Below are 23,295 nucleotides of genomic sequence, written 5' to 3' on the forward strand. Positions count from 1 at the left end.
TGGTGAAGCCAAAAGTTTGGTTCAGACATTTAAAACTCAGATGCATAAGTATGTATCCAAAAGGTGCTCTGAAATTGGTTTAGACCATTTTTTGAGTTCATACCATTTCACTCTGGTGGACGACAGGAGTCTGGCAGAACTGCAACATGTATGCCAACCACTGACTCTCCTTCACCTGCTGGTTAGACACTGGACTCGCATTCGGGAGGACGACGGTTCAATCCCGCGTCCGGCCATCCTGATTTAGGTTTTCCGTGATTTCACTAAATCGCTCTAGGCAGATGCCGGGATGGTTCCTTTGAATGGGCAGGGCCGACTTCCTTCCCCATCCTTCCCTAATCCAATGAGATTGATGACCTCGCTGTCTGGTCTCCTTACCCAAACAACCCTCCTTCACCTGCTGGATCCGACTCCGGCATTGCCAGCTCAGTGACGGTTCCAACTGGCTGCACCTGTCTGGGCTCGTGATTTCGGCCGCCGTCCAAACTGGGTTCCTGCCGTCATCAAGATTGTGGGGGCAGGTGCCTGTATGTATTCTGCACTCCTGATGGGTGGATGTCTCGTCACTTTGAACAGCTGCCAGCTGCAGTCACGTACAGTGGGGTCTGTTCCGGAGGACCCACTGCCTCCCCCACCACCACCAGTGCCTGTTCCTGTGTCACCAGTGGTCTGGTTCACGCCACAGTGTGGTTCGCTGCCTGGTGGCTTGCTCTCTGTGGTCTCTGCTTGTGTCCCCAGTTCTTGACTGCAGTCTCTAATGCAGGCTCCACTTCACTTGAAGCTGCAGCTGCTGCCACCTCCTTTCGTGGGTTCTCTGTGGCCGCCATCTCCGACGCCCCCACTGACACGTGCAGCACTGCTTGCTGACCACGACAAGGATATTGCTATCAAGACGCTGTACCCAGCCCTGCCCTATGGTCTTTCATGAATCAGAGGGTGCCTGCTCACCACATGCTGCAGTAGCCGCCATTGTCAGGTGGTGAAATGGATATCAGCACTGTCTTTGGTGTTTTCGGTGACTAGTAGTCTCAGTGCCTTGTGAGATCAATGATTTTACTTTTTTTTTCTGACAATACCAGTGCTTTTTCTCAGTACCCTCAATTTTTTGGTACCCTGCATTTTTCTGTGCCTGATGTTTTTATATGTGTATGTATGTAGTTTTCCCACCCCCTAGAAGGGAGGAATGATGTACCTTCACTCGTGACGTGCGCAATTTCAGAGACCATGCATCTGTACAGTTCACAGGCCTGCTTAAAGAAGCCACCTGGGTTGGCCCCCTTCCGTGCTCTGGTGAGGCACCATGGAATCAGTGTTATTCAAGTGATTGCCAATCAGTGCTTGGCCTATTTAGTAACCTGTATTACTTTTTTCCATTCAATTTGTTCAGTGCTATGTGCAACCTGTACTTCATTGTATCTTACTTTGGCTCCAGACAGTACTATGTTCCATAAATTGTGTTTGCTAAAAACCCCATGTTTAAATTATTTACTCATATTCTTACTTTTACATGCTACAGATCACTTAGAGAAACTGTAAAATGAAAAGAAAAGTAGAATTCATCTGTAATCATTAATATTCATGTTGTTACAGAGCCTGATGTACTCCAAGTTACTGCTCGATACACAGTTGGCAGCGAACCGAGAGATATATTTTTCTTTCGTGAAGGCACAACTGTATTCTGGAATGTTTCAGAATTAGAGTGCACAAATGTTTTGTCATTTGTGAAGCCATATGAAGAGAACAGTTATGATGAAAGATTAGTTAATCAGGAAAGTGAACTGATGGAATACACTTACATTGACGTAGGGTATGTAGTCTGTCATAATACTAAATTATAGTTGCAAGAATAATAGGAATGTTGCTCTAGGCCTGGTGTCTCCATTGTCGTACATGCAGTATCACGTAAACACCTAATTTTGTATTTTACACATGTGTAGCAAGTAATATAGAGATGGGGATGCAGGTGACAAAAACTGATGTCACCTTCATTAGAGTAATTGAAGAGAAAGTAAATATTTTAAATTACCTACACGTTTATCATTACTGCAATGATATGTTTAATTATGTAATTGAAAATTGATATGTAACTACTAAATATAAAAACGGGATGAACTAAGGCATCACCCCTTCGAAAGACATATGATATTCTGCCTTAAGTAACAATAATTTCTACCATGTACAAGGGCTTTCCAGAAAGTAACAGATGTTTTAAAATAAAAAAATAATATGGAAAAATCAAATTTTATTATATAGATTTTAAAGGTTCACTTAAACTATTTTTCTACATAATCACAATTCAAATTGAGGCACTTATCATACCATGGCACAAGTTTCTCAGTACTGTCTCTGTAGATATCTGCCACCTGTGATTGCAACCACTGGTTTATACCAGCATACAATTGGCCATCAGTATCAAAGCATCACTGGCACCAAATCCAGATTGTAAGGTGGATGAGAAAACACCTCTCACCCAAAACCCCGTAGGAGCTCTTGAGTACAATTGGCCTTGTGGGGTAGTGTATTGTCGTGAAAAAAACAAACTTGCACTAAGTGTTCCCAGATGCTTGTTTTGCATCACCCATCTTAGCTTTGTCAGTGTTTGACAATAGTTCTCTAATTTAGCTGTTGTGCCATGCTCAAAGAAATCAACAAGAATCACTCACTTAGAGTCACCAAGTCCCAAAACGCAGCAGCCATGATCTTTCTTGCTGGCGGGTTTGCAAACACTTGGTGTCTTGGGAGAATTTGTGTGTCCCGAGTTCATTGACTATCTTTTTGTTTCACAATTGATATGCTACACCCAAGTCTCATTCCCAGGTACGATACAATCAATAACTTTGTTACCATGTTTCTTGTAATCTTCGAGGAAGGTCAGTACTGCTGTCAGTCTGCTTTTTTTATGATTTTGGAAATCCACCTAACAGAAAATTGTGGTAACCCAACTTCTCCACCACAGTTTCATGTATCAAATTCTACAAAATTTGGGGAAAATGTTTTGAAAGTTACATAATTGTGAAACGACGATGTTCATGATTTTTGCCGTTTATTTTCATCACCAGTTCATCAGTTACAAGGTTACGTCTACCATTGAGGTCCTCATTGTTAATATTGTCACGTAGAAGGAGGTGTAATTAGATGAATAACTAACACTTATTTCACTTAATGGAGGTTTATTCAGCACTTGCACATATAAGTACGCGGAGCGAACTGCCTCCAGCCACATCACATACAATATATATACAGCTACAGAACATTCCAGTACAATGATTCTTGACATTGTGGATACTTCTAGAATGTACTCGAAGCAAATATAGAAATTAAAATTGTACAGTCCAGGTGAGTTTTGAACTCACGACCCTTCATGCAACAGTTTATCATCATAGCCACTACACCATGATGTTACTCGGATTATTCTGCTACATTGCTCCCTCCTTAAGAGAACAGTGTCTCAGTGTTACATCCTCCTAGTCTGGAAACGAGTCATTGGTCCTGCATACTCCGACTCCTGGTGAATGATTCTCGCCCTGGCGGTGATTTTCTTAGAACTTCTTTTGCCGCTACACTCTTCATCACCTTTCTGCTTGTTGCCTGTCGCTGGAGCTTCAAATTTTCCCTGGGTTGTAGGATCCTTATAGGGCTTCATTCGAAGGATGTGGACCGTATCTCTGACCTTTTGTCGTTTTGTGTCGGGTTTGAAATCTTCAACTTCATAAGTAACATCAGACAACTATCTTACAACTTTATAAGGTCCAAAGTAGTGCATGAGGAGCTTCTCAGAGAGACCAACCTTCCGAACAGGAGTGAAGATCCAGACAAGGTCACCAGGCTGGTAGACAACAGGGCAGTGGCTCGCGTCATACCTTCAGCGATTGTTTTCTTGAGCCTGCAGCGTGCAGAGTCGAGCTAACTGCTGAGCTTCCTCAGCTCTGGTTAACACTTGGCTGATTTAGTCGTCATCCACATCATCAGGATGTAACAGAAACACAGTGTCCATTGTCGTATTCACTTCACACCCATGCGCCAGGAAAAATGGCATAAATCCTGTGGTGTCTTGTTTGGCACTGTTGTAGGCAAACGTCACGAAAGGTAGCACCTCATCACTGTTGCTCTGCTCAACATTGACGAACATTGATAGCATGTCAGCCAAGGTCTTATTAAGGCATTCAGTAAGCCTGTTAGTTTGTGGATAGCAGGCAGTCGTCATGTGATGAGTAATGTTGCACCGATGGTTTATCTCTGTCACAAGGTTCAATTGAAAAACTTTCGCTCGATCTGTAATTAATGACCTTGGGGCACCGTGTTTTAATACAATGTCTTCCACAATGAATTTGGCTGCCTCGAATGCTTCAGCTGTCTTCATGGCTTTTGTAATGGCATAAGGTGTCAGATAATAATCCATCTATTGCCACTAGCAGACGTTGGAAATCGTCCGAGGAGGTCAACCCCAACACGCTGGAAAGACGTTTTGGCTAGTGGAATTGATATGAGTCAGCCAGGTGGTTTCTGAGGAACTGCCTTTCTCCTCTGGCACTCTCGACAGTTTGACACATAGTGATGGACACTCCTAAATAAACCTGGCCAGAAAAATTCTCTTGTGGATTCTATCGTATGTCTTAATAAATCCTAAATGTCCGGCCTCAGGTGTGTCATGGAATTAATGTAGAACATCTAAGTGCATGTGTTCGGGAATCACATGTAGCCACCTCTTTCCAAATGGATCAAAGTTTTTGTTGCTAAGTAATCCATTAACTACCTTAAATTGTCCTTTCACATCCTCTGACCGATTTAAGGCAAGCATAATTTGAGATAGCTTGGCATCCTTCTGCTCAGCAGAGAGATCCTGGAGTACAGCGAGACAGTCACTGTCTTCATCAAAGTCTTGATGGTCTTGCACAGTGTTTCTTGAGAGACATTCAGCATCTTGGCGTTTTCTTCCACTTTTGTAAACTATGGTAATGTCATACTCTTGAAGATGTAGTGCCCACCTGGCAAATCGTCCTGTTGGATCATTAAGACCTGTCAACCAACAAAGTGAATGATGGTCTGTAACAACTGTGAATGACCTTCCATAGAGATACTGTCAAAACTTGCACATGGTCCAGACCACAGCAAGACATTCTCTTTCTGTAGTTGAGTAGTTTCTCTCGGCTTTTGTAAGTGTCCTAGAAGCATAGGCTATAACGTTCTCTTTTCCATCTGAAATTTTCACCAGAGCAGCACCAATCCCATACCCGCTGGTATCTGTGTGTAGTTCTGTAGATGCTCACACATCATACAGACCAAGTACAGAGTCAGTTGTCAGAGCTTTTTGCAGCACATTGAAAGAATCTTGTTGAGCACCACCCCAGATAAATTTGGCATCAGATTTCAACAACTCTTGGAGTGGCCTGGCTTTGATACAAAAGTCTTTGATAAAACGACAGTAATAAGAACATAATCCGAGGAAGCTTCTCACATCTCAAATACTTTTAGGAATAGGAAATTATGTTATAGATCTCATCTTTTCTGGGTCTGGCCGCACACCTTCGTTTGACACAAGGTGTCCAAGTATTCTGATTTCATTTGCTCCAAAGAGACACTTTCTTGAATTAAGTTTCAGTCCGCCTTGTTGGAGACACTTAAGAACGGCCCTCAGTCTTTTTATGTGTTTATCAAATGTCTCTGAGAACACTATAAAGCCATCTAAATAACAAAGACACATCGTCCACTTCAGGTGCCTTAGAAGATTATCCATCATCTGTGCAAAAGTTGCTGGTGCGTTACACAAACCAAACGGATTTACCTTAAACTCATACAGGCCTTCAGGTGCAGTTTTCTCACAATCAACCTCATCTACTTCGATTAGCCAGTATTCCGAGTACATGTCCATGGTTGAGAAAAACTTAGCCCCCTTCAGACAATCTAGTGTATCATCAGTTCGTGAAAGAGGGTAAACATCCTTTTTAGTTATCTTATTAAGCTTCCTGTAATCAACACAAAAGTGCCAACTGCCATCCTTCTTCCTGACGAGGACCACTGGTGATGACCATGGGCTCTGGCAAAGGCTGAATGATGTCATTCTTCATCATTTTCTCCACCTCGTCGCGAATTATTCGGTGTTCCATTGCTGACACATGGTATGCTCTCTGGCTTATTGGTTGATGGTCTCCAGTGCTAATCCGGTGCTTCACTATCGATTTGTCTAATTTGCTATTCACCTGTGGATTGAAGCATTCAGAGAACTCTTGAAGAGTAGCAGGTAGTTTCTTCTGTTGTTCCTTAGTGAGATCTGGTGATAGTTGAGCTAGAAGATCTCGTCTCATAGGGGTAGCGCTAATTTCGCCCATGGACTCGGCATGGGAGGTTTCTATGATGCTCAGCTGTTTTTCAATTAACGGCTCAGCATTTGCTACGCACATGCATCTTGGAAGGGTCTGCGGTTCTCAGCAACAGTTAACTATCCACAATTCACTAAATCCATTCTTAAACGAGACTACAGAGGTTGGGACGACCAAGTTATTCTTCAGTGGTATGCTTCTCTTACATTCCTCTACAAGATCCATGGGTTGATGCATGGCATGACATGTGACAGTTACCTTTTTAGTGCTGACTGCAGGAATGATCACTTCATCCAGCACACACAGTCTCCACACACTCGGATGCGCATCTTTCTGTCCACAGTATCTCATCTCGTCTAGCATAATCTTTGAGTGACCACAATCTATAATTGCCTGAGAAGCTTTCAAAAAGTCCCATACGAGAATGACGTCATGACTACCCTCTTGTAAGACAATGAATTCTAAGGGTTGTGTATGGCCACTTATACCCACAGGAATGACACATCTTCCTGTAGGTTTTACATATTTTCCATTAGCCACCTTCAGCAGAGATGTTGTGTTGTCGACAAATACAGTTTTCTGCAACTGACAATGGTACTTCTCCAAAATGACTGAATATGATGCTCTAGAGTTCACAAGAGCTTCGGCTGGTCGGCCATCCATGAGGATATTGACGTCGTTTCCTATCATTTCTGTAGTGATCGACGGCGGAGGATTTTTCTCTTCAACGGCTGGAGCTTCTAAACGGCGATGGAGACCTTGATTGGCATGTTGGGGCGCGTCCTCTCCAGCGGTTAGCTTGTGGCGATGGTGACCTACGTCATCCTGCACCCATATTTTCCTGTTCGTCTTCGTTGTTCCAGAGTTGGCATCAGCTAAGATCAGTCTGCTGTCTTCTGGCGCAAGCATCATCAAATATCCGCCGCCTTTATCGACAATAGCGCACCACATGTCCCGGTCATCCGCAGTGGAAACATACTGGTTGGTTATCCTGGGTCCTCCAGACGTCAGCCTTCTTTGGTGCCCAAACAGGTTCCTCATGCAGCATTTTAGGAACGTAACTCCACCTGGGTCTCGAATTTTTCACTGTTTCACCTCTTGAGGTGTCTCAGTTTTTTGCTTGTAGACCAATCCAAGTGCCTTCTGAACTTCCTGTCTCGCTATCTGATGAACACTTGTGAAATCACTTGCTTTCTCCATCACAGACATTGATATGACATTTGGAAGCTGTTCAAACTTCTTGCGTATAATTCTTTTTTGATGAATTTTCTCATATACTGGCACCAATTTATGAAGTCGTTTGCTGTCGAAACCTCCTTCAGGAGAAGGGCTTGATACATGTCCTCATCAACATCCTTCATGAGATGTGCAACCTTACCTTCCTCCTTCATTCTAGGATACACTATTTTACGCAGTTTCAAGACGTCTTGAATGTAGGATGCTGTAGTTTCTCCTGGACAGTGTGCCCTGCACTTTAGTTTATCTTCAGCCTTGCACTTCTCTCGTTGTGTGTCACCGAAATACTTGCGCAGTTCCACCTGGAATACTTCCCAGCTTGTGAACTTCTCCTCGTTGTTCTCATACCATTGCTTGGCAGCGCCCTTCAAGTAGAAAAATACTTTAGCCAAACACACGGCATCATCCCATTTGTTAAATTTGGATATGCGCTCATATGCCTTCAGCCACCTGATGAGATCTTGGCCATCATCACCAAAGAACCCGGAAGGATGTCCCATGCGGTGGCATGTAGTTGCTGTCATCGTAACATCCTCTTTTTCTTCTGTCTCCGATAGATTGCGATCTGTTGAATATGGCTCAAACTCGGGTTTCTCTCCACGTAAACGTTGGCTTTGTCGTGGCCTGATGGGAGCCACTGTGTCATTGATAATGTGCGCTATCACAAGTTCCAATACCTGGTGCGTCCACCAGAATAATGTCACGTAGAAGAAGGTGTAATTAGATGAGTGACGAACCCTAACTTCACTTAACAAACGTTTATTCAGCACTCGCACATACAAGAGAGCGGAGTGAACTGCCTCCGGCCAGAAGACATACAGTATATGTACAGCTTCAGAACATTCCAGTACAGTGACTCTTGACATTTGTGGATACTTCTAGAATGTACTTGAACCGAATGTAGAAATTAAAATTTTACAGTCCAGGTGAGTTTTGAACTCATGACCCAATAGTTTATTATCATAGCCACTACACTACGGTGCTACTCCGATTCTTCTGCGACAATATTGTTACTGTCATTTTTAACATCAATGCATCAATGCTACATTCTGCTTTTAATCCTTATTCCTTTTCCATACACATCACAAAGGTTGTGACAAATTTCAATTGGTTTGTAGTTTCTTGCCAACAGAAAACTAATCACAGAACACACCTCACAAGTGGTGGGATTTTCTATTGTAGTACACATTTTAACAGGTCACCGAAAGCAAAGTAGCAGACACACAGACCACATGTTGCCACTGCTGGAAGTGTACTGAGTGTAGGAATGTTATAGCAGCTGTAGTACCAGTCACCAACACTATAGACCAATACGTCTGTTACTTCCTGGATAACCCTCGTATATGTCAATCTTCCCCCTGCGGGTTCGGGGGTTAGAATAGGCCCGCGGTATTCCTGCCTGTCGTAAGAGGCGACTAAAAGGAGTCTCAAATGTTTCGGCCTTATGTGATGGTCCCCTCTCGGGTTTGACCTCCATCTTTCTAAATTATTCCGAAGAGCGAGCCACTTGGGGAAGGGCGCCTTACATGGTGCATTGTATCTGTCGTGCAATTAGACCTTTAGCCGTCTTTCTCGTCGTTGCAATGGTGTCCCGCTCGTTTTCGATCTCTTGGGCGATTACCACGCTGCACTCTGCAGTGTTTCTTTTAACTGCGACGACGACCTTGGCCATTTTTGCACCTAAGATCCAGCACGGTAGCCAGTCCGTTGTGGTGGGGCCGCCATGTACCCTCTTGGTTGTAGCCCCCTGACAACACAGGGATCGCTCTACTGATGCCTGCGCCGTTAACTCCCCACGTATGCCAAGGAGTAGATGCCCATCGCCCTGGGGCATCGGGACTCCCGGCAATGGCCATCCTGCCAGGTGGCCTTTGCTGTGGCTGGGTGGCGCCCGTGGGGAGGGCCCTTGGTCGGAGTAGGTGGCATCAGGGCGGATGACCCGCAATGAAGCGTGGTACATCATCTCTCGCTGGCGGCCAGTCGTCAGCAGTCTCTAAGCGTTCCAAAGCTCACTTTCAGGCTAATGTGTATGACCCCAAATCGTTCCCCTCCCTGGCCACACCATGGGAGGAACGAAAGGCTGTGAATGAGAGCGAAAGATACTCGCCCCGGTATCTCGTCTGTACCAGAGCTGACGGGGACTCGTTTGTGTCTGTGAAGCCTCAGTTCTTTGTCGAACATTTAGAGGACAAGTTCGGGGAGGTGGAGGGCTTGTCCAAGATGCGGTCTGGATCGGTGTTGATAAAAACGGCATCCTCTGCCCAGTCACGAGCCTTGCTGGCTTGTACGAAGTTGGGGGATGTGTCTGTTACTATCACCCCACATAACAGCTTTAATATGGTCCAGGGAATTATTTTTCACCGCGATCTCCTTTTACAGTCCGATGACGAGCTGCGCGCCAACCTGGAGCGCCGAGGTGTCCATTTCGTCCGGCGCGTCCACTGGGGTCCGAGGGATCGTCAAGTTGCCACCGGTGCCTTCATCTTGGCCTTCGAGGGTGATACGTTACCTGAGAAGGTCAAGGTGATGGTGTACCGTTGTGATGTCAAGCCGTATATCCCTCCCCCGATGCGATGCTTCAAGTGTTGGAAGTTCGGCCACATGTCTTCACGCTGTGCTTCCGACCTCGTCTGTCGCGATTGCGGTCGACCTTCCCATCCTGATCATCCCTGTGCGCCGCCTCCAATCTGTGTGAACTGTGGTGCGCACCATCCGCCTTGCTCGCCAGACTGTCCGATTCTGCAGAAGGAGCGGAAGATCATGGAAATAAAGACTCTCGACCGCCTGACGTATACTGAGGCGAAGAGGAAATATGATCGGCTTCATCCAGTGCGCATGACAGCTTCTTATGCCGCAACTGTCAGTCCTTCTACAATTCCATCCACTCCAGTCAGCTCTCAGAGTCGAAGTCCCACACCTGCCCCCTTGATGGTGGGGGGCACTAAACCTCCTGTTGCTCCTGCTCCATCTACTTCAGGAGCAACACCCCCCCAACCATCGGGGACATCAGTCCCCCCTTCCCAGCCGGAGAAGCGTAAGACTTCTTCGGCTACTCTCGTAAGGAAGGGGTCCCTTGGAGACCTCCATTCGCACGTTCCGACCGGTTCCAAAGCCGACAGCCACAAGTGGCTCAAACAACCGCCAGTCCCTGGTCGTCGGGACACACGGTCATCGTCTGTCCCTGAGACTGACCCAGTGACGCCCTCCCAGCCTGACCCACCCAAGGCGCAGTGCGAGAAGCAGAAGGAGAAGAAACTCCCCAAGGCTACCGACATTGCGGTGGCACCCATTCCACCGCTTCCTACAAGCTCTGCGTCTGAGGATGAGTTGGAGATTCTGGCGTCCACTGAGGACATGGATCTCGCCAGTCCCTCGGATGCAATAGATAGCTGTTGTCTAGGTGGTGACTCAGTAGCAGCAGGGGCCCCGGAGGCGTAATCTGCCTCCCCAGTCCCTTCACGCCTTTCCCATCCATGGCTAATACCATCCTCCAGTGGAACTGCAGCAGTTTCTTCCACCATCTAGCTGAGCTCCGCCAACTTATCAGCCGTCATCCTTTCCTTTGCATTGTTCTGCAGGAAACTTGGTTTCCAGCAATGCGAACCCCCGCCCTCCGTGGCTATCGGGGTTATTTTAAGAACCGGGCAGCTTATGCACGGGTGTCTGGTGGCGTCTGCATATATGTCCTTAACTCTCTTCACAGCGAGTTTGTACCTCTACATACAGCTTTAGAGGCTGTCGCTGTTCGGGTGTGGACGCCACAGGCTATTACCGTCTGCAGTATTTACCTTCCACCGGATGGTGCTGTCGCGCAGCATGTCCTGGCTGCTCTGATAGCCCAACTGCCGCCACCTTTTTTGCTGCTGGGCGATTTCAATACCCACAACCCTCTATGGGGTGGGACTGTCTCCGATGACCGCGGTCGGGCCGTGGAGCATGTGTTGGCTCAGCTCGACCTTAGTCTCTTGAACACCGGTGCTCCCACACATTTCAGTGTGGCCCATGGCTCGTTCTCGGCCATCGATCTCTCTATTTGCAGCCCTGGCCTTGTCCCATCCCTCCACTGGAGAGTGCACCCTGACCTGTGTGGTAGTGACCATTTTCCCATCTATTTGTCACTGCCCCAGTGTCATTCTTCTGGGCGCTTGCCCCGCTGGGCTCTCCACAGGGCTGACTGGCCAGCTTTTACTTCCGCTGCAACCATTGAGTCTCCCCCACAGGGTGACATTGACGAGGTGGTTCGTGTTTTAACCACGTCCATCATTTCAGCGGCCGAGGCTTCCATCCCCCGTTCTTCTGGCCTCCCTCTGAGGAAGGCTGTCCCCTGGTGGTCGCCGGAGATTGCTGAGGCTATCCGCGACCGTAGGCGGGCTCTCCAGCGTCATAGGCGGCACCCGTCTCTGGAGACCCTCATCGCCTTTAAGAGGCTCCGTGCCTTCGCCCGTCGTCTTATTGCACGGCGTAAGCAGGAGTGCTGGGAGCGGTATGTTTCCTCCTTGGGCTCCCGTGTTTCCCCCTCGCTCGTGTGGTCCCGGATACAGCGGATTTATGGACACCAGACCCCTACGGGTGTCCCTGGGATCTCTTTGGACGGCACTGTGTGCACGGACGCTGCCGCCATTGCTGAACACCTTGCTGCGCACTTCGCTACGAGCTCTGCGACTGCAACTTATCCCCCCGCCTTTCGCTCTCTCAAGGAGCGGGCCGAGCAGACGCCATTATCGTTCCACACGCGTCGTTCTGAAACTTACAATGCTCCTTTCAGCGAGAGGGAATTCCTCGCTGCCCTCGCCGATTGCCCTGATACAGCACCAGGACCAGACTGCATCCACGCACAGATGCTGAAGCATCTCTCCAGGGACTGCCAGAGACACATTCTCGCGATATTTAATCGCATTTGGAGCGAAGGCGTGTTCCCGTCGCAATGGCGAGAGGGTGTTATTGTCCCCATCTTGAAGCCCGGTGCGGACCCACTGGCGGTGGACAGCTATCGTCCCATTACCCTCACCAACGTTTTGTGCAAATTGCTCGAACGTATGGTGGGGCGGCGTTTGTGTTGGGTCCTTGAGTCGCGCGGTCTCCTCGCTCCATCCCAGGGTGGCTTCCGTCGGGGCCGGTCTGCAGTGGACAATTTGGTGCGGCTGGAATCTGCTGTCCGTACGGCCTTTGCCCGACGTCAGCATCTCGTTGCTGTGTTTTTCGATCTGCGGAAGGCGTATGACACCACATGGAGGCATCACATCCTCGCCACATTGCATGAGTGGGGTCTTCGTGGTCGGCTCCCGGCTTTTCTTCAAAGCTTTTTATTGCACCGCTCTTTCCGGGTGCAAGTCGGTGCCACCTCTAGTTCCTCTTACATACAGGAAAATGGGGTCCCGCAGGGCTCGGTGTTGAGCGTCTCCTTATTTTTAGTGGCCATTAATGGTCTGGCTGCAGCAGTGGGGTCGTCGGTGTCTCCTTCTTTGTATGCCGACGACTTCTGCATCTCATTTAGCTCCACGACTACGGGAGTCGCCGAACGCAGGCTGCAAGTCGCCATTCGCAAGGCAGCATCATGGGCTCTGACTCACGGTTTTCAGTTCTCTGCACTCAAGACTCGAGTTATGCACTTCTGCAGGCGTCGGACGGTCCACCCTCATCCTGAACTTAACCTCGACGGCCACCTGCTTGAAGTGGTGGACACTTGCCGCTTCTTGGGACTCGTGTTTGATGCCCGACTCACATGGGTTCCTCATGTTACTCAGCTGAAGCAAAAATGCTGGCGGCACCTCAACGCCCTCCGCTGCCTTAGCCACACGTCTTGGGGTGCAGATCGCTGCACGCTGCTGCGGTTGTACAGGGCCCTTGTGCAGTCCCGGCTTGATTATGGGAGCCTGGCCTATGGGTCTGCGTCCCCCTCAGTGTTGAAGTTGTTAGACCCCATACACCACTGTGGGGTTCGGCTTGCAACTGGCACTTTTCGCACCAGCCCCGTGGATAGTCTACTGGTGGAGGCCGGGGTTCCCCCGCTGCAGATTCGCCGCCATCGTCTGCTCGCCGACTATGCTGTCCACGTACATTGCTCGCCAGGCCATCCCAATCGTCGCCTGCTTTTCCCTGCCATGGTCCTCCATCTGCCCGAACGGCGACCTAGGTCTGGGCTTTCCGTCGCTGTCCGTGTCCAGTCCCTGCTGTCCGAACTGGGGTCATTCCCTCTTCTGCCTCCCTTCCGGGTCCGTACACCTACGCCTCCCTGGTGTTTGTCCCGGCCGTCCGTCCGTCTGGATTTGGCACAGGGACCTAAGGACTCGGTTCCGCCTGTGGCCCTCCGTCGCCGTTTTCTTGCGCTCCTCGAATCATTTCCGGGCTGTGAGCCTGTCTACACTGATGGTTCCCTGGTTGATGGTCGCACTGCCTACGCTTTTGCTCACGCTGCCCATGTTGAGCAACGCTCCTTGCCGGTTGGCTGCAATATTTTTACTGCAGAGCTGGTGGCCATCTTGCGCGCTCTTGAGCATATGCGTTCCTGCTCAGGTGCGTCCGTCGTCATCTGCAGTGACTCCCTGAGCAGCCTCCAGGCCATCGACCGCTGCTATCCCTCTTCTCCTCTGGTGTCCTCTATTCGGGAGTCTGTTTCCACCATTACCCACTCTGGTCGTTCGGTGGTTTTTGTTTGGACGCCAGGTCACGTTGGCATCCCGGGGAACGAACGTGTTGACAGGCTGGCCAAAGGGGCGATAGACGCCCCAGCTTTGGAGATCGGCCTTACGGCTCGCGACCAGCAGCTGGTGTTGCGCCGTAAGGTGCTTGGGATGTGGGCTGCTGAGTGGCGTGGCATGACAGCCCCGAATAAACTGCGGGCTGTCAAGGAGACGACCGCTGTGTGGCGTTCCTCCCTGCGGGCTTCTCGCAGGGACTCGGTGGTCCTGTGTCGGCTGCGCATCGGCCATACGTACCTGACTCATGGCCATCTCTTGCGTCAGGGGGATCCCCCCCTGTGTCAGTGTGGGTCCCGGCTGACGGTCGGCCACATTTTGCTGGAGTGTCCTCGACTGCGCACACTCCGGCAATCTTTTAATCTCCCGGGCACTTTGGCTTTGGTTTTATCCGACGATGCCTCCATGGCTGATGACGTTTTAAATTTTATCCGTGGTAGTTCGTTTTATGGCTCGATTTAGGGAGGTCCTGCACCTTTCCCTTTCTGTGTCTTTTGTCCTTGTGTCTGTTGCTGTTCTGGTGTGCCGTGAGATGGTTGACTCTTTTTTGTTCTCGTGGTCAGTCAACCAGTCTCCGGCCGTCTTCCTTTCTTCTGTTTCTTTCTGTCTGGTGTTCCTCTGTCCTGTTCTTGTCTGTAATGTTTGTTGCTCCATTTGTGTTCTTTTAGCGCCTGGGGGGACGTCTCCTCCCCCTTTGGTTTTTACCTGCTCCGTAGATTTTCGGCTTGCCTGATTTTGGAATGGGGGACTGATGACCTTCGCTGTTTAGTCCCCCTTAAACATCCCAACAACCACCACCACCATATGTCAATCACACATCTTGAGGAGGACCCACCTTGCTTACTTCATGATGCTCAGCACTTGATTAATCAGTCTAAGAAGTACCATCACTGGTTTTTTGAAATGATAGTATTAGGATTCAATGAAAACTCTATATGATGTAGGTGAACAGCATTGTAGCAACATCAGTGTTTTCAGAAAGCCTTGATATGTAGAACAATGGTTATGTGGGCTCTAGCATTCGTACTACATATCAGTGTTGCCAGTATGAAGTCTGAACACCAGTAAAAACTATTGTCATCGATAATGAGATTCTTTCTGCAATACCTGGTTAGTCACAGAAAGGTGCTGGGCTGTTAGTTATTGGGACTGTTAGGTGGATACTAGAAATTTTAAGGAAAATCTAACACTGAAGTGAAAGAAATCTAAAATATGTTCACCATGTGAGACCAGAGCTCCTCCCAGAGGATCCAGTGTTCAAACAACAAGGAATGCAGCAGCCAGGTGAAGTTGATGACAACCACTGATATTTTGACAGGTGCACATCTTGTAATTTTCAAGGCAAAACTGCAGCAAGAAAATGTTGTTCAAGGGAATTAGAACCATGTTTTGTTGTGCAATTACAGAAATATAACTCTCTCTCTCTCTCTCTCTCTCTCTCTCTCTCTCTGGTTCCAAATTCTATCACCTTTGGCCTTATGTAGGAAGCATTTGTAACAGGATTTCTCATATTTTGCAGAAATATGATGTGAAATGTGTTTTTCAACCAATATCTATGATAAGGGTTCTTTTAGGTTCCTTGAGGGGACATTGAATGTCCTATGCCGCCAATGTTAAATTATCGAATTTTGTGACCCATTATCTTGGAAACATTTTAAGGCACCTACTTAAAATAATTTTCTAAATAAATGAACATCAAAACAAAACCACTCAGGATATTTTAATTATTCTAGTTCCATATGTGTTGAATCTCACACTTTGCATGCTGTGAAAATTTCATGTCTCTACCGTCTGTACTTTTTTAGAGATTGGGTCATTTATTGCAAAAAATGTGGTTCAGAGATATTGAGGTTTAAAACTTTATTACAAATTCTTATACAGACTTACATTTCTGCATCTTTTATGCTCTAGAATTGCCCTGGCCCATAGTCTGTCTCTTCTTCAGTGTTGCAACAGCCCAGTGCTTGTCTCCCCTTTTTATTTCTTGCTTCTTTTGTCATTTGCTGAGCAGCTAACACTGCTTCACGTACATGAAGCTCATCCAGTTCACACAGTCCTTTAGCTGTGTTCTGTCCAGATCTTACCCCTAACTTCTCCAGAACCTTAAGTCTGTCATAGTTCCCACCATTAAAAGTTATTACAGCACCAGACACTGCTAACTTTAGAGTCATAAGGCCAACAAATACAATTTTAGGCACACGGCACCACACAACATTATTGAAGGACCCTTTCACATTCGGTCTTCCCATGTAAACACTTATTTAGTGTATCAGGATTTGCCCTATCTCTTTAAATAGGTTTGATTGCCTCCATTACTGCCAAAGTAAAAGAATGTTTATGTGTAAATTCATGCAGGGTGCCAGAAAATTCAGGTTGCCTATATTTACACCAAGTGTTTGGTGGAAGTGGACACAAAGCATGACATGGCTTTTCATTGGTTGATACTCGATGAAAGAAAGTGCTCCACACAGCTGTTTTCATCTTCTCTAAATTGTCACAGTTATCTCTAATGGCCTTCCCATAATATTCGTGTAAGTCATCAATTACTTTGTCTGTTAGTCTTCCAGCACATTTTATTGTCTTGCCATCAGACGGTTTTGTGTTCACCAGCTTGGTTTTTAGGTTACGCAGCCATGTTCCCATCCTTTTCTTGACATGCACTCAAGTTTTGTATAGGAACATCATATGGCTTACTGTTTTGTATTGCAATGAAAGCCTTGCTGTCTCCATCACCTAAGTAATTCACATATCTGACACCTCTCTCCTTCTGCGAATGCTGGAAAATTCTAACTGCTCCTTTTGCCTCCATTCCTCCACTTGTGCCATCATAATTTTTTATACACTGCTGTTTATGAAGTAATCTGTTCTTCTGGTTCACTGTCAACCTTGGCAGTACTTACTGAGGACTTCAAAATCCAAAACTTTTCCAGTGTCAATACTTATTGCAGATGTAAAACCACTTTTAGAACTAAACCCATGCTTTTGCCAAGATCTGTCCTCAGCAGTGCTGATGTCTGTGTCACCCTCATTTTGTTCAACAGCTTCTGATGTAGCAGCAATCATTGATTCTTCAGCCACATCATTTACGGAGTCCCCAATTGCTGTTACATATTTCGTATACCTAGAAGGTGGTTTTGGAAAATTCAGCACAGTGCAGAGAACATTACCAGCCCTTGGACCTTTAGCAATGCATCTAAGGTCATAGAACAGTCTCACATTAGTTTTGTACAATTCATTACCTGAACACTTTGATGAAGTATGAAATGCTTTTCCATTTTTGATCTTCTGACATTTAATAATTAATTTATACACAACACCTATTCAAGCTCCAATATCCTCATAAAGTTTAACTTCACCACCACAAAGACAGCAAAAGACAGTTTCAGAAAGAACTTGTGCAAGGATTAGCAGATCAATAATGGTGTTGTCCATAATGTCATTACTTTTACCACTGTCACCCGTTTCTAAAGTTACTTTCCTTTTCAATGCACTAGGGGGCGTGGTCACTTCAGAAACATTATTATGGTTTCCTTCACTGCTAGCACACGTGGTTTCAAGTACTTCAGAAGAAAATGCAGGTCTCACATATCTGTTACCCGCAAATTTGCATTTCTTGAAGTTACTTTTGTGCTTAGTCATTTTATTTACGTATAAAAAGCAGTAGAAGTTAGCTTACTACAAAAATAGCTGATAATCACACTAATTTCAACAAAAACTAGTATCAGAAACAAAGGACTGATTTGTCTATTCATAATGCCAACTTATGAGACATAGCAGTAGGCACAAAACAAAACAATTCACAGCCTTCTAGACTCTGTAGTTCCCAAAATATGACTGCTTAACTATGGCAGCATGTGCTTAGCAGCGAAATTTGACAGTCACACGTCATCATTCAAAGTATTACTTAAAGGTCTCACAATCGTCTGATTTTAATATATTATATACCAAAATGTTCAGGAAAGTCCAAAATACATTATGGAGTAGAAAGCAGAAAATGTCAAATTTCAACGAATTTCACATACAATGTCCCCTTAAAGGATGATCTTGATTTGCGTTAGGTGGGTGTTTGTTGTATTCCTTGCATTTATGGCATGCCATATATTGGTCAGACTGTCAGGACTGCGGAGGACCATTGTATGTAGCATAAATGTCACATACACTTAAGACAGCTGAGCAAATCTGTAATTGCAGAGCCTCATCTTGGCACTGGTCATCCTATGGCATGTAACAACGCAGAGATTCTGGCATGAACTTCCAGCTCTTGGGATAGTGTTATTAAGGAAGCAGTTGAAATTAAATAAGCAAATAACATTATAAATAGAGATGGATTTTTTCTTAAATTCTGCGTCAAAACACGCAATAATTCAAGGATTTGTAACCCCCTATCTCAGATTTTCACACAACTTTGCACATTTGTTTATACTTACAACATAGGAACTTGGGCAAAATCTTTTTGGTCTCAGACTACATTTTTATGTAATATCGAATTTCAAATGTAGTAATATTCTGATAAGTTGACTGTGCAAGAATGTCAATGCAAAATAGTACTTATCTACATAAATGCCTGTAACTAAGGTGATTATGAAACTTTTGATTTGGAATTTTTTTTTCAGAAGTTAAGTGAGGTATTTAGTTAACAGATATCCCATTACTGAAGCAGTAAAGTTGCAGAGAAAATTTGTAAAAAGTATTAATGTATGTCAATTTTCAATTTCAGAAAACAGTGATGATGTGGAAAAATGCTTATATCAACATTTCTCCAACCTGCTGGGAACCTGATTTTGTCTTAAATAATCCCCTAGATTGTAAGCTTTCTAATAAATTAAAAAATTCAACACATCAAAAATCAAAATACTTTTTGCTGTGATGGAAAAGGTTCATTTTAAGTTAAGTTGATCCATTCAGTGTCTCAGATGCAAGGGTACCAAATTAGCTTATTTAAGTATAACTAATTCTTGGCAGGCAAGTTAACGTCTTGCTGTAGCTGTGCCTTGAAAAGGACAGGGTGCGCACCTGGTTGAATATAGGTAGTTGTCGATGATATCAACTGGCTGGATTCCCATAAGCTATTTGAACACTGTGTTCAATATATTTGCAGGACGAGTCTCACATCTCTAGTTTAGGTAATCCCATTAAAAATTGAACCTCCAGGGCAAGAAACTGGTCACTGTAGCAAGCACAAAATAGCATACTTGTTACCTTATACAGAGATATGGTGCTGGAAAGTAATTGGTGAAATATAAATAATGATAGGAGTAAAGATAACATCATGCCATATAGTTTAGCCATTGAGTATGTAATACACACATAAACAAGGATGGAGAATATTGCTAAACATTTGGACACGTCCTCTTTCCACAGGTATCAATATACAGGGTGTACATAAAGTCTGGGAACACTTTCAGCTATTTATTGCACAAGAACTAAACATTGTACACATGTCATATATATTGCATTTTGAGGAGAAACTGTGAAAGTTTTTTCACAAACATTCGATATGCAAACCATAAGTGACCCGAAAGGCATCAATACAGTAATCGAATTCCTGCCACACCCATCCCAGCATGGCATCGTCTGACTGTGGCAGTCACTTCCCACCAAATCTTTAATGTGTCTCCACAGAAAAAAGCCACACAGAGAGTGATCTGGTGATCGAGGAGGCCATTTCATGAAACAGCTGTCCCCTTCTGTAGCATGACCGATCCATCGATGTGGCAACTCTGTGTTTCCAACTAGTGCTATCGGCAAATTACTAAACTATGCTGTGGCAGTATACATGAAGAAAGAAAAGAAAAGACCACTTCCAGGGTTTCTCTTCAAAATGATATATGTCTGATATCTGTACAATGTTTGGTTCTTGTGCTATATATAATTTAAAGTGTTCTCGGACTTTATTTACACCCTGTACATACACACACAAGCATCTGCATGGCTGCATCGACATGCTGACTACATTGTACTGGCACTGCAGCTAGACTGGGGTGATGAGTCGTATGGAGTGGAGGGGGTGAGGGGAGACTGAAGGTGGGAAATGAAGGGGAGGCTTAAGAGAGATTTCTTGGTGGCTGGAAGAGAAATGCAGGAAGCCCACTGCATAGGAATGAAGCACAGGTGAGCCCAATGTTGCACAGGCAGGGGGATTTGCTTGTGATACACAGTGACTTATAGGAATGTACTTCGTGGGGGGGGGGGGGGGGGGGGGACGACAACACAGCAGAGGAAGAAAAAGACTTCAGAGTTGTGCGTGTGATTGTAGAATCAGTAAGTTGAGTGGCTTGGGGACAGGAATGTAGATACATGTAGGATAGTGGCTAGCAGAGATTGAGGCCAGCAGGGTTGAGGAAGGTGTTCTCATGGATATAATTGAGAATAGCTGTTATAAAATGGGGGAGGATCCAGATGGGATGAGCAGCCATTAAAGTTGAACATGTTGTGCTCAGCAGCATCTCCTGCCACTGGGGAATCAAGTCTGCTCTTGGCCATAGTATGGCAGTGACCATTCCTTCAGGTAGATGGTTCATTGATATTCATGAGCATATAAAAGGCTGTGCTGATTTTTGGATAAAGTTTCTTGTTTCAATGTTGATTTCTTCACTGCAGCTCTAAAGTGAATTTGCCCTGATGTGGTAAAAAAAACTATGGTTTAGCATTATAACTAACACTATCTGTCAGCTTTGTTTTGTTTCTAGATCATTTTTCAAGTGATTGTTTAGTCAGGGAGTTCTTATCTCTGGGCAGACATCGATTGTGTAACTTGTAGCTACTAGTTTTTAAGCATAGAACTGCCAAAGACCAGAATATCATTTTCAGCACTTTTTTAAAGTCTGTGTGCACTGTTTTTATATTTTATGTTGATCTATTTAGATTTGTCTGTTGGTGTTATGGTTTCTTTTTCAATTACGATTTTGTGAAACACATCAGCTTGTATCTTATTTGACAGATCCATTCTATTATGTGCATGTCCAATTTTGTGCATATGTTTCATCGCTATACCTCTATTTTCATCTGCACACTAGATTTTTCTGTTTTGAACCTTGCATTTTCCTGTTGCAAGGGAGAAAAGAGGTTCAATTTCTCTGTTTAGCAACTTGATAATTGCCATTTTAGAATTGCTCTACCACTGCATCTGCAGTTTCACAATCTGTTCTTGGTACAGTCAATGCACAACATAGACAATTAGCTTGTCTTACTTCCAAGTCATAGGGATCAGTTGTACACCAGTGCTTTAAATCCCATGAATTTCCTAAAGAACTGATCTTTAGACCAGTATAATTGGTTTTTCAGGTTAGTTAAATAATTTACAAATAAATAAATAAATCAAGAAAACTGCTACGTATTTTCATAACCACCACAACAACTCACTTCCAACTTTAAAACTAGAACTTCTGGCACCTCTGTACAACGGATAACATAATGCCAACAGAGGAAGACATTAAAGAAAACATCAAAAACTTTAAAATGGTCAATGGAGAAGATTCGCTAACAACAGAAGTACTGAAATGGGCAGAGCTGAAGTTCTAAATGACCAACCACTACCGTCCACACTCCCAGAAGCAGTATTTCAGTTTTGCCCCACCTCAACCTTTTTACCCCTTCCCACCCCATGCCGCCTCCTTACCCGTCACAGTTCCCATCAAGCACAGTTGCTGTCCACAGTCAGGCCTCAGCAGCCAGAGATTGTTCTTTTGTGTGAGGTGTGCTTTTGTGAATGTGTGTGTGTTTACTATATTAGAAGGCCATTTGTCTGAAAGCTAAGATGTATAGTGGTATTTTCATTGTGTCCATCTGTAATTTAGCATCTTGTCCATAGGGTGAGTAGCAATCTGCCTTTTTCATAATATTGTTGATTTCAAGTCAATTATCTGTCACAGAATATTTTGAGTACCAGGATAATTGTGATGTCTTTCATAGACTTCATAAAGTTTTTTGACTCAGTGAGCAGAGAGAGACTGGATGGGATTATTAGGGAATTTGGGGTCAAACCCAAATCCCAAATGGATGAACATAATAAAATAGCCTTTTACAGACACAACATTCAAGGTGAAGTTCATGGAGGAACTGTCCCAGCCCTACAAAATCAAGACAGGTGTGAAACAAGGTGATGGACTGTCACCACTATTATCCAGCTGTGTTTTAGAAAACATTGTAAAAATTTGGAAATCAGAACTTGAAAACAAGGAATGAGCATGACCATCTGAGAGGAAAAAATCAGAAGGAATTAGAGTCAGTTGCTTTGAACTTTGTGATATGATATCCTTGGATAGTCCAGAGTAAGTGAACATCCAGGTCAACCACCTAGAAAGGATTCCCAGCAGAATGGGGCTAAGGATCTATCAGTTGCAAAGACCAGATTGATGTGAATCACAAATATGGACCAAAGTTCCTTGAAATAGAGTGCATGACCAAACAAAACGTAGTAACAGTTTTAGAAACCAGGCCAGGGGAACATGGAACGGTTAGGCAAGGTTCAGGGAAAACATCTTTCACCCTTTAGTTTATACACCTTATTTAAACATGGCCTAAATTTTTCAACAAGAAAACATTGCCAGTGTTTTAAGAAATATAGTATTAATAAAAGAAACACATAGCATGAACTACAGACTAACCCAAGTGCTTAAGAAAGGTTCACAATTACCCAATTCGTAAATGAAAGGTATTAACAATTTAAGAGACATCCCCAACATATACTGCCAATTATGTGTAATTGTTTTAAAATTTTAAAATCTCAGTAGTTCTAGGAAAATTCTTAAGGTATCAACAATTTAAGTAAAAAACACCATTTGAGAGACACCCCAAGGTACACCTTCAAGGCAAGCTTTCAATTATGCATAATTGCCTTACATAACTCTTGATTTTGTGAGCCATTTGCAGAGCCATTATCTCTCAGTTGTTGCAGATCCAGACATCCCACTGCGCCATACCGACGCTGTCTTCTGCAAGGCATGGCCCTCCCATGCCGACAAAACTAGAACACACTAAAGCATGTGTTAATGGTTGAGTCCATACCACTTGTCCAGAAGCAATTTTGGAGAATATAGGTCGGTGCA

General features: G+C 45.0%; 1 protein-coding gene across 1 annotated transcript in view; it reads left to right on the forward strand.

The window, feature by feature from the left end:
* Window positions 1-23,295, forward strand: part of LOC126100910 (required for meiotic nuclear division protein 1 homolog) — an 88,927-nt gene that overhangs the window by 19,442 nt on the left and 46,190 nt on the right. Inside the window, exon 3 of the mRNA XM_049911576.1 lies at window positions 1,591-1,807. Coding sequence (XP_049767533.1) covers window positions 1,591-1,807 — 217 coding nt within the window. The remainder of the gene's footprint in view (window positions 1-1,590; window positions 1,808-23,295) is intronic.

The sequence above is a fragment of the Schistocerca cancellata genome, chromosome 9 (genome assembly GCF_023864275.1).
Source record: "Schistocerca cancellata isolate TAMUIC-IGC-003103 chromosome 9, iqSchCanc2.1, whole genome shotgun sequence".
Taxonomy (NCBI): Eukaryota; Metazoa; Arthropoda; class Insecta; order Orthoptera; family Acrididae; genus Schistocerca; species Schistocerca cancellata.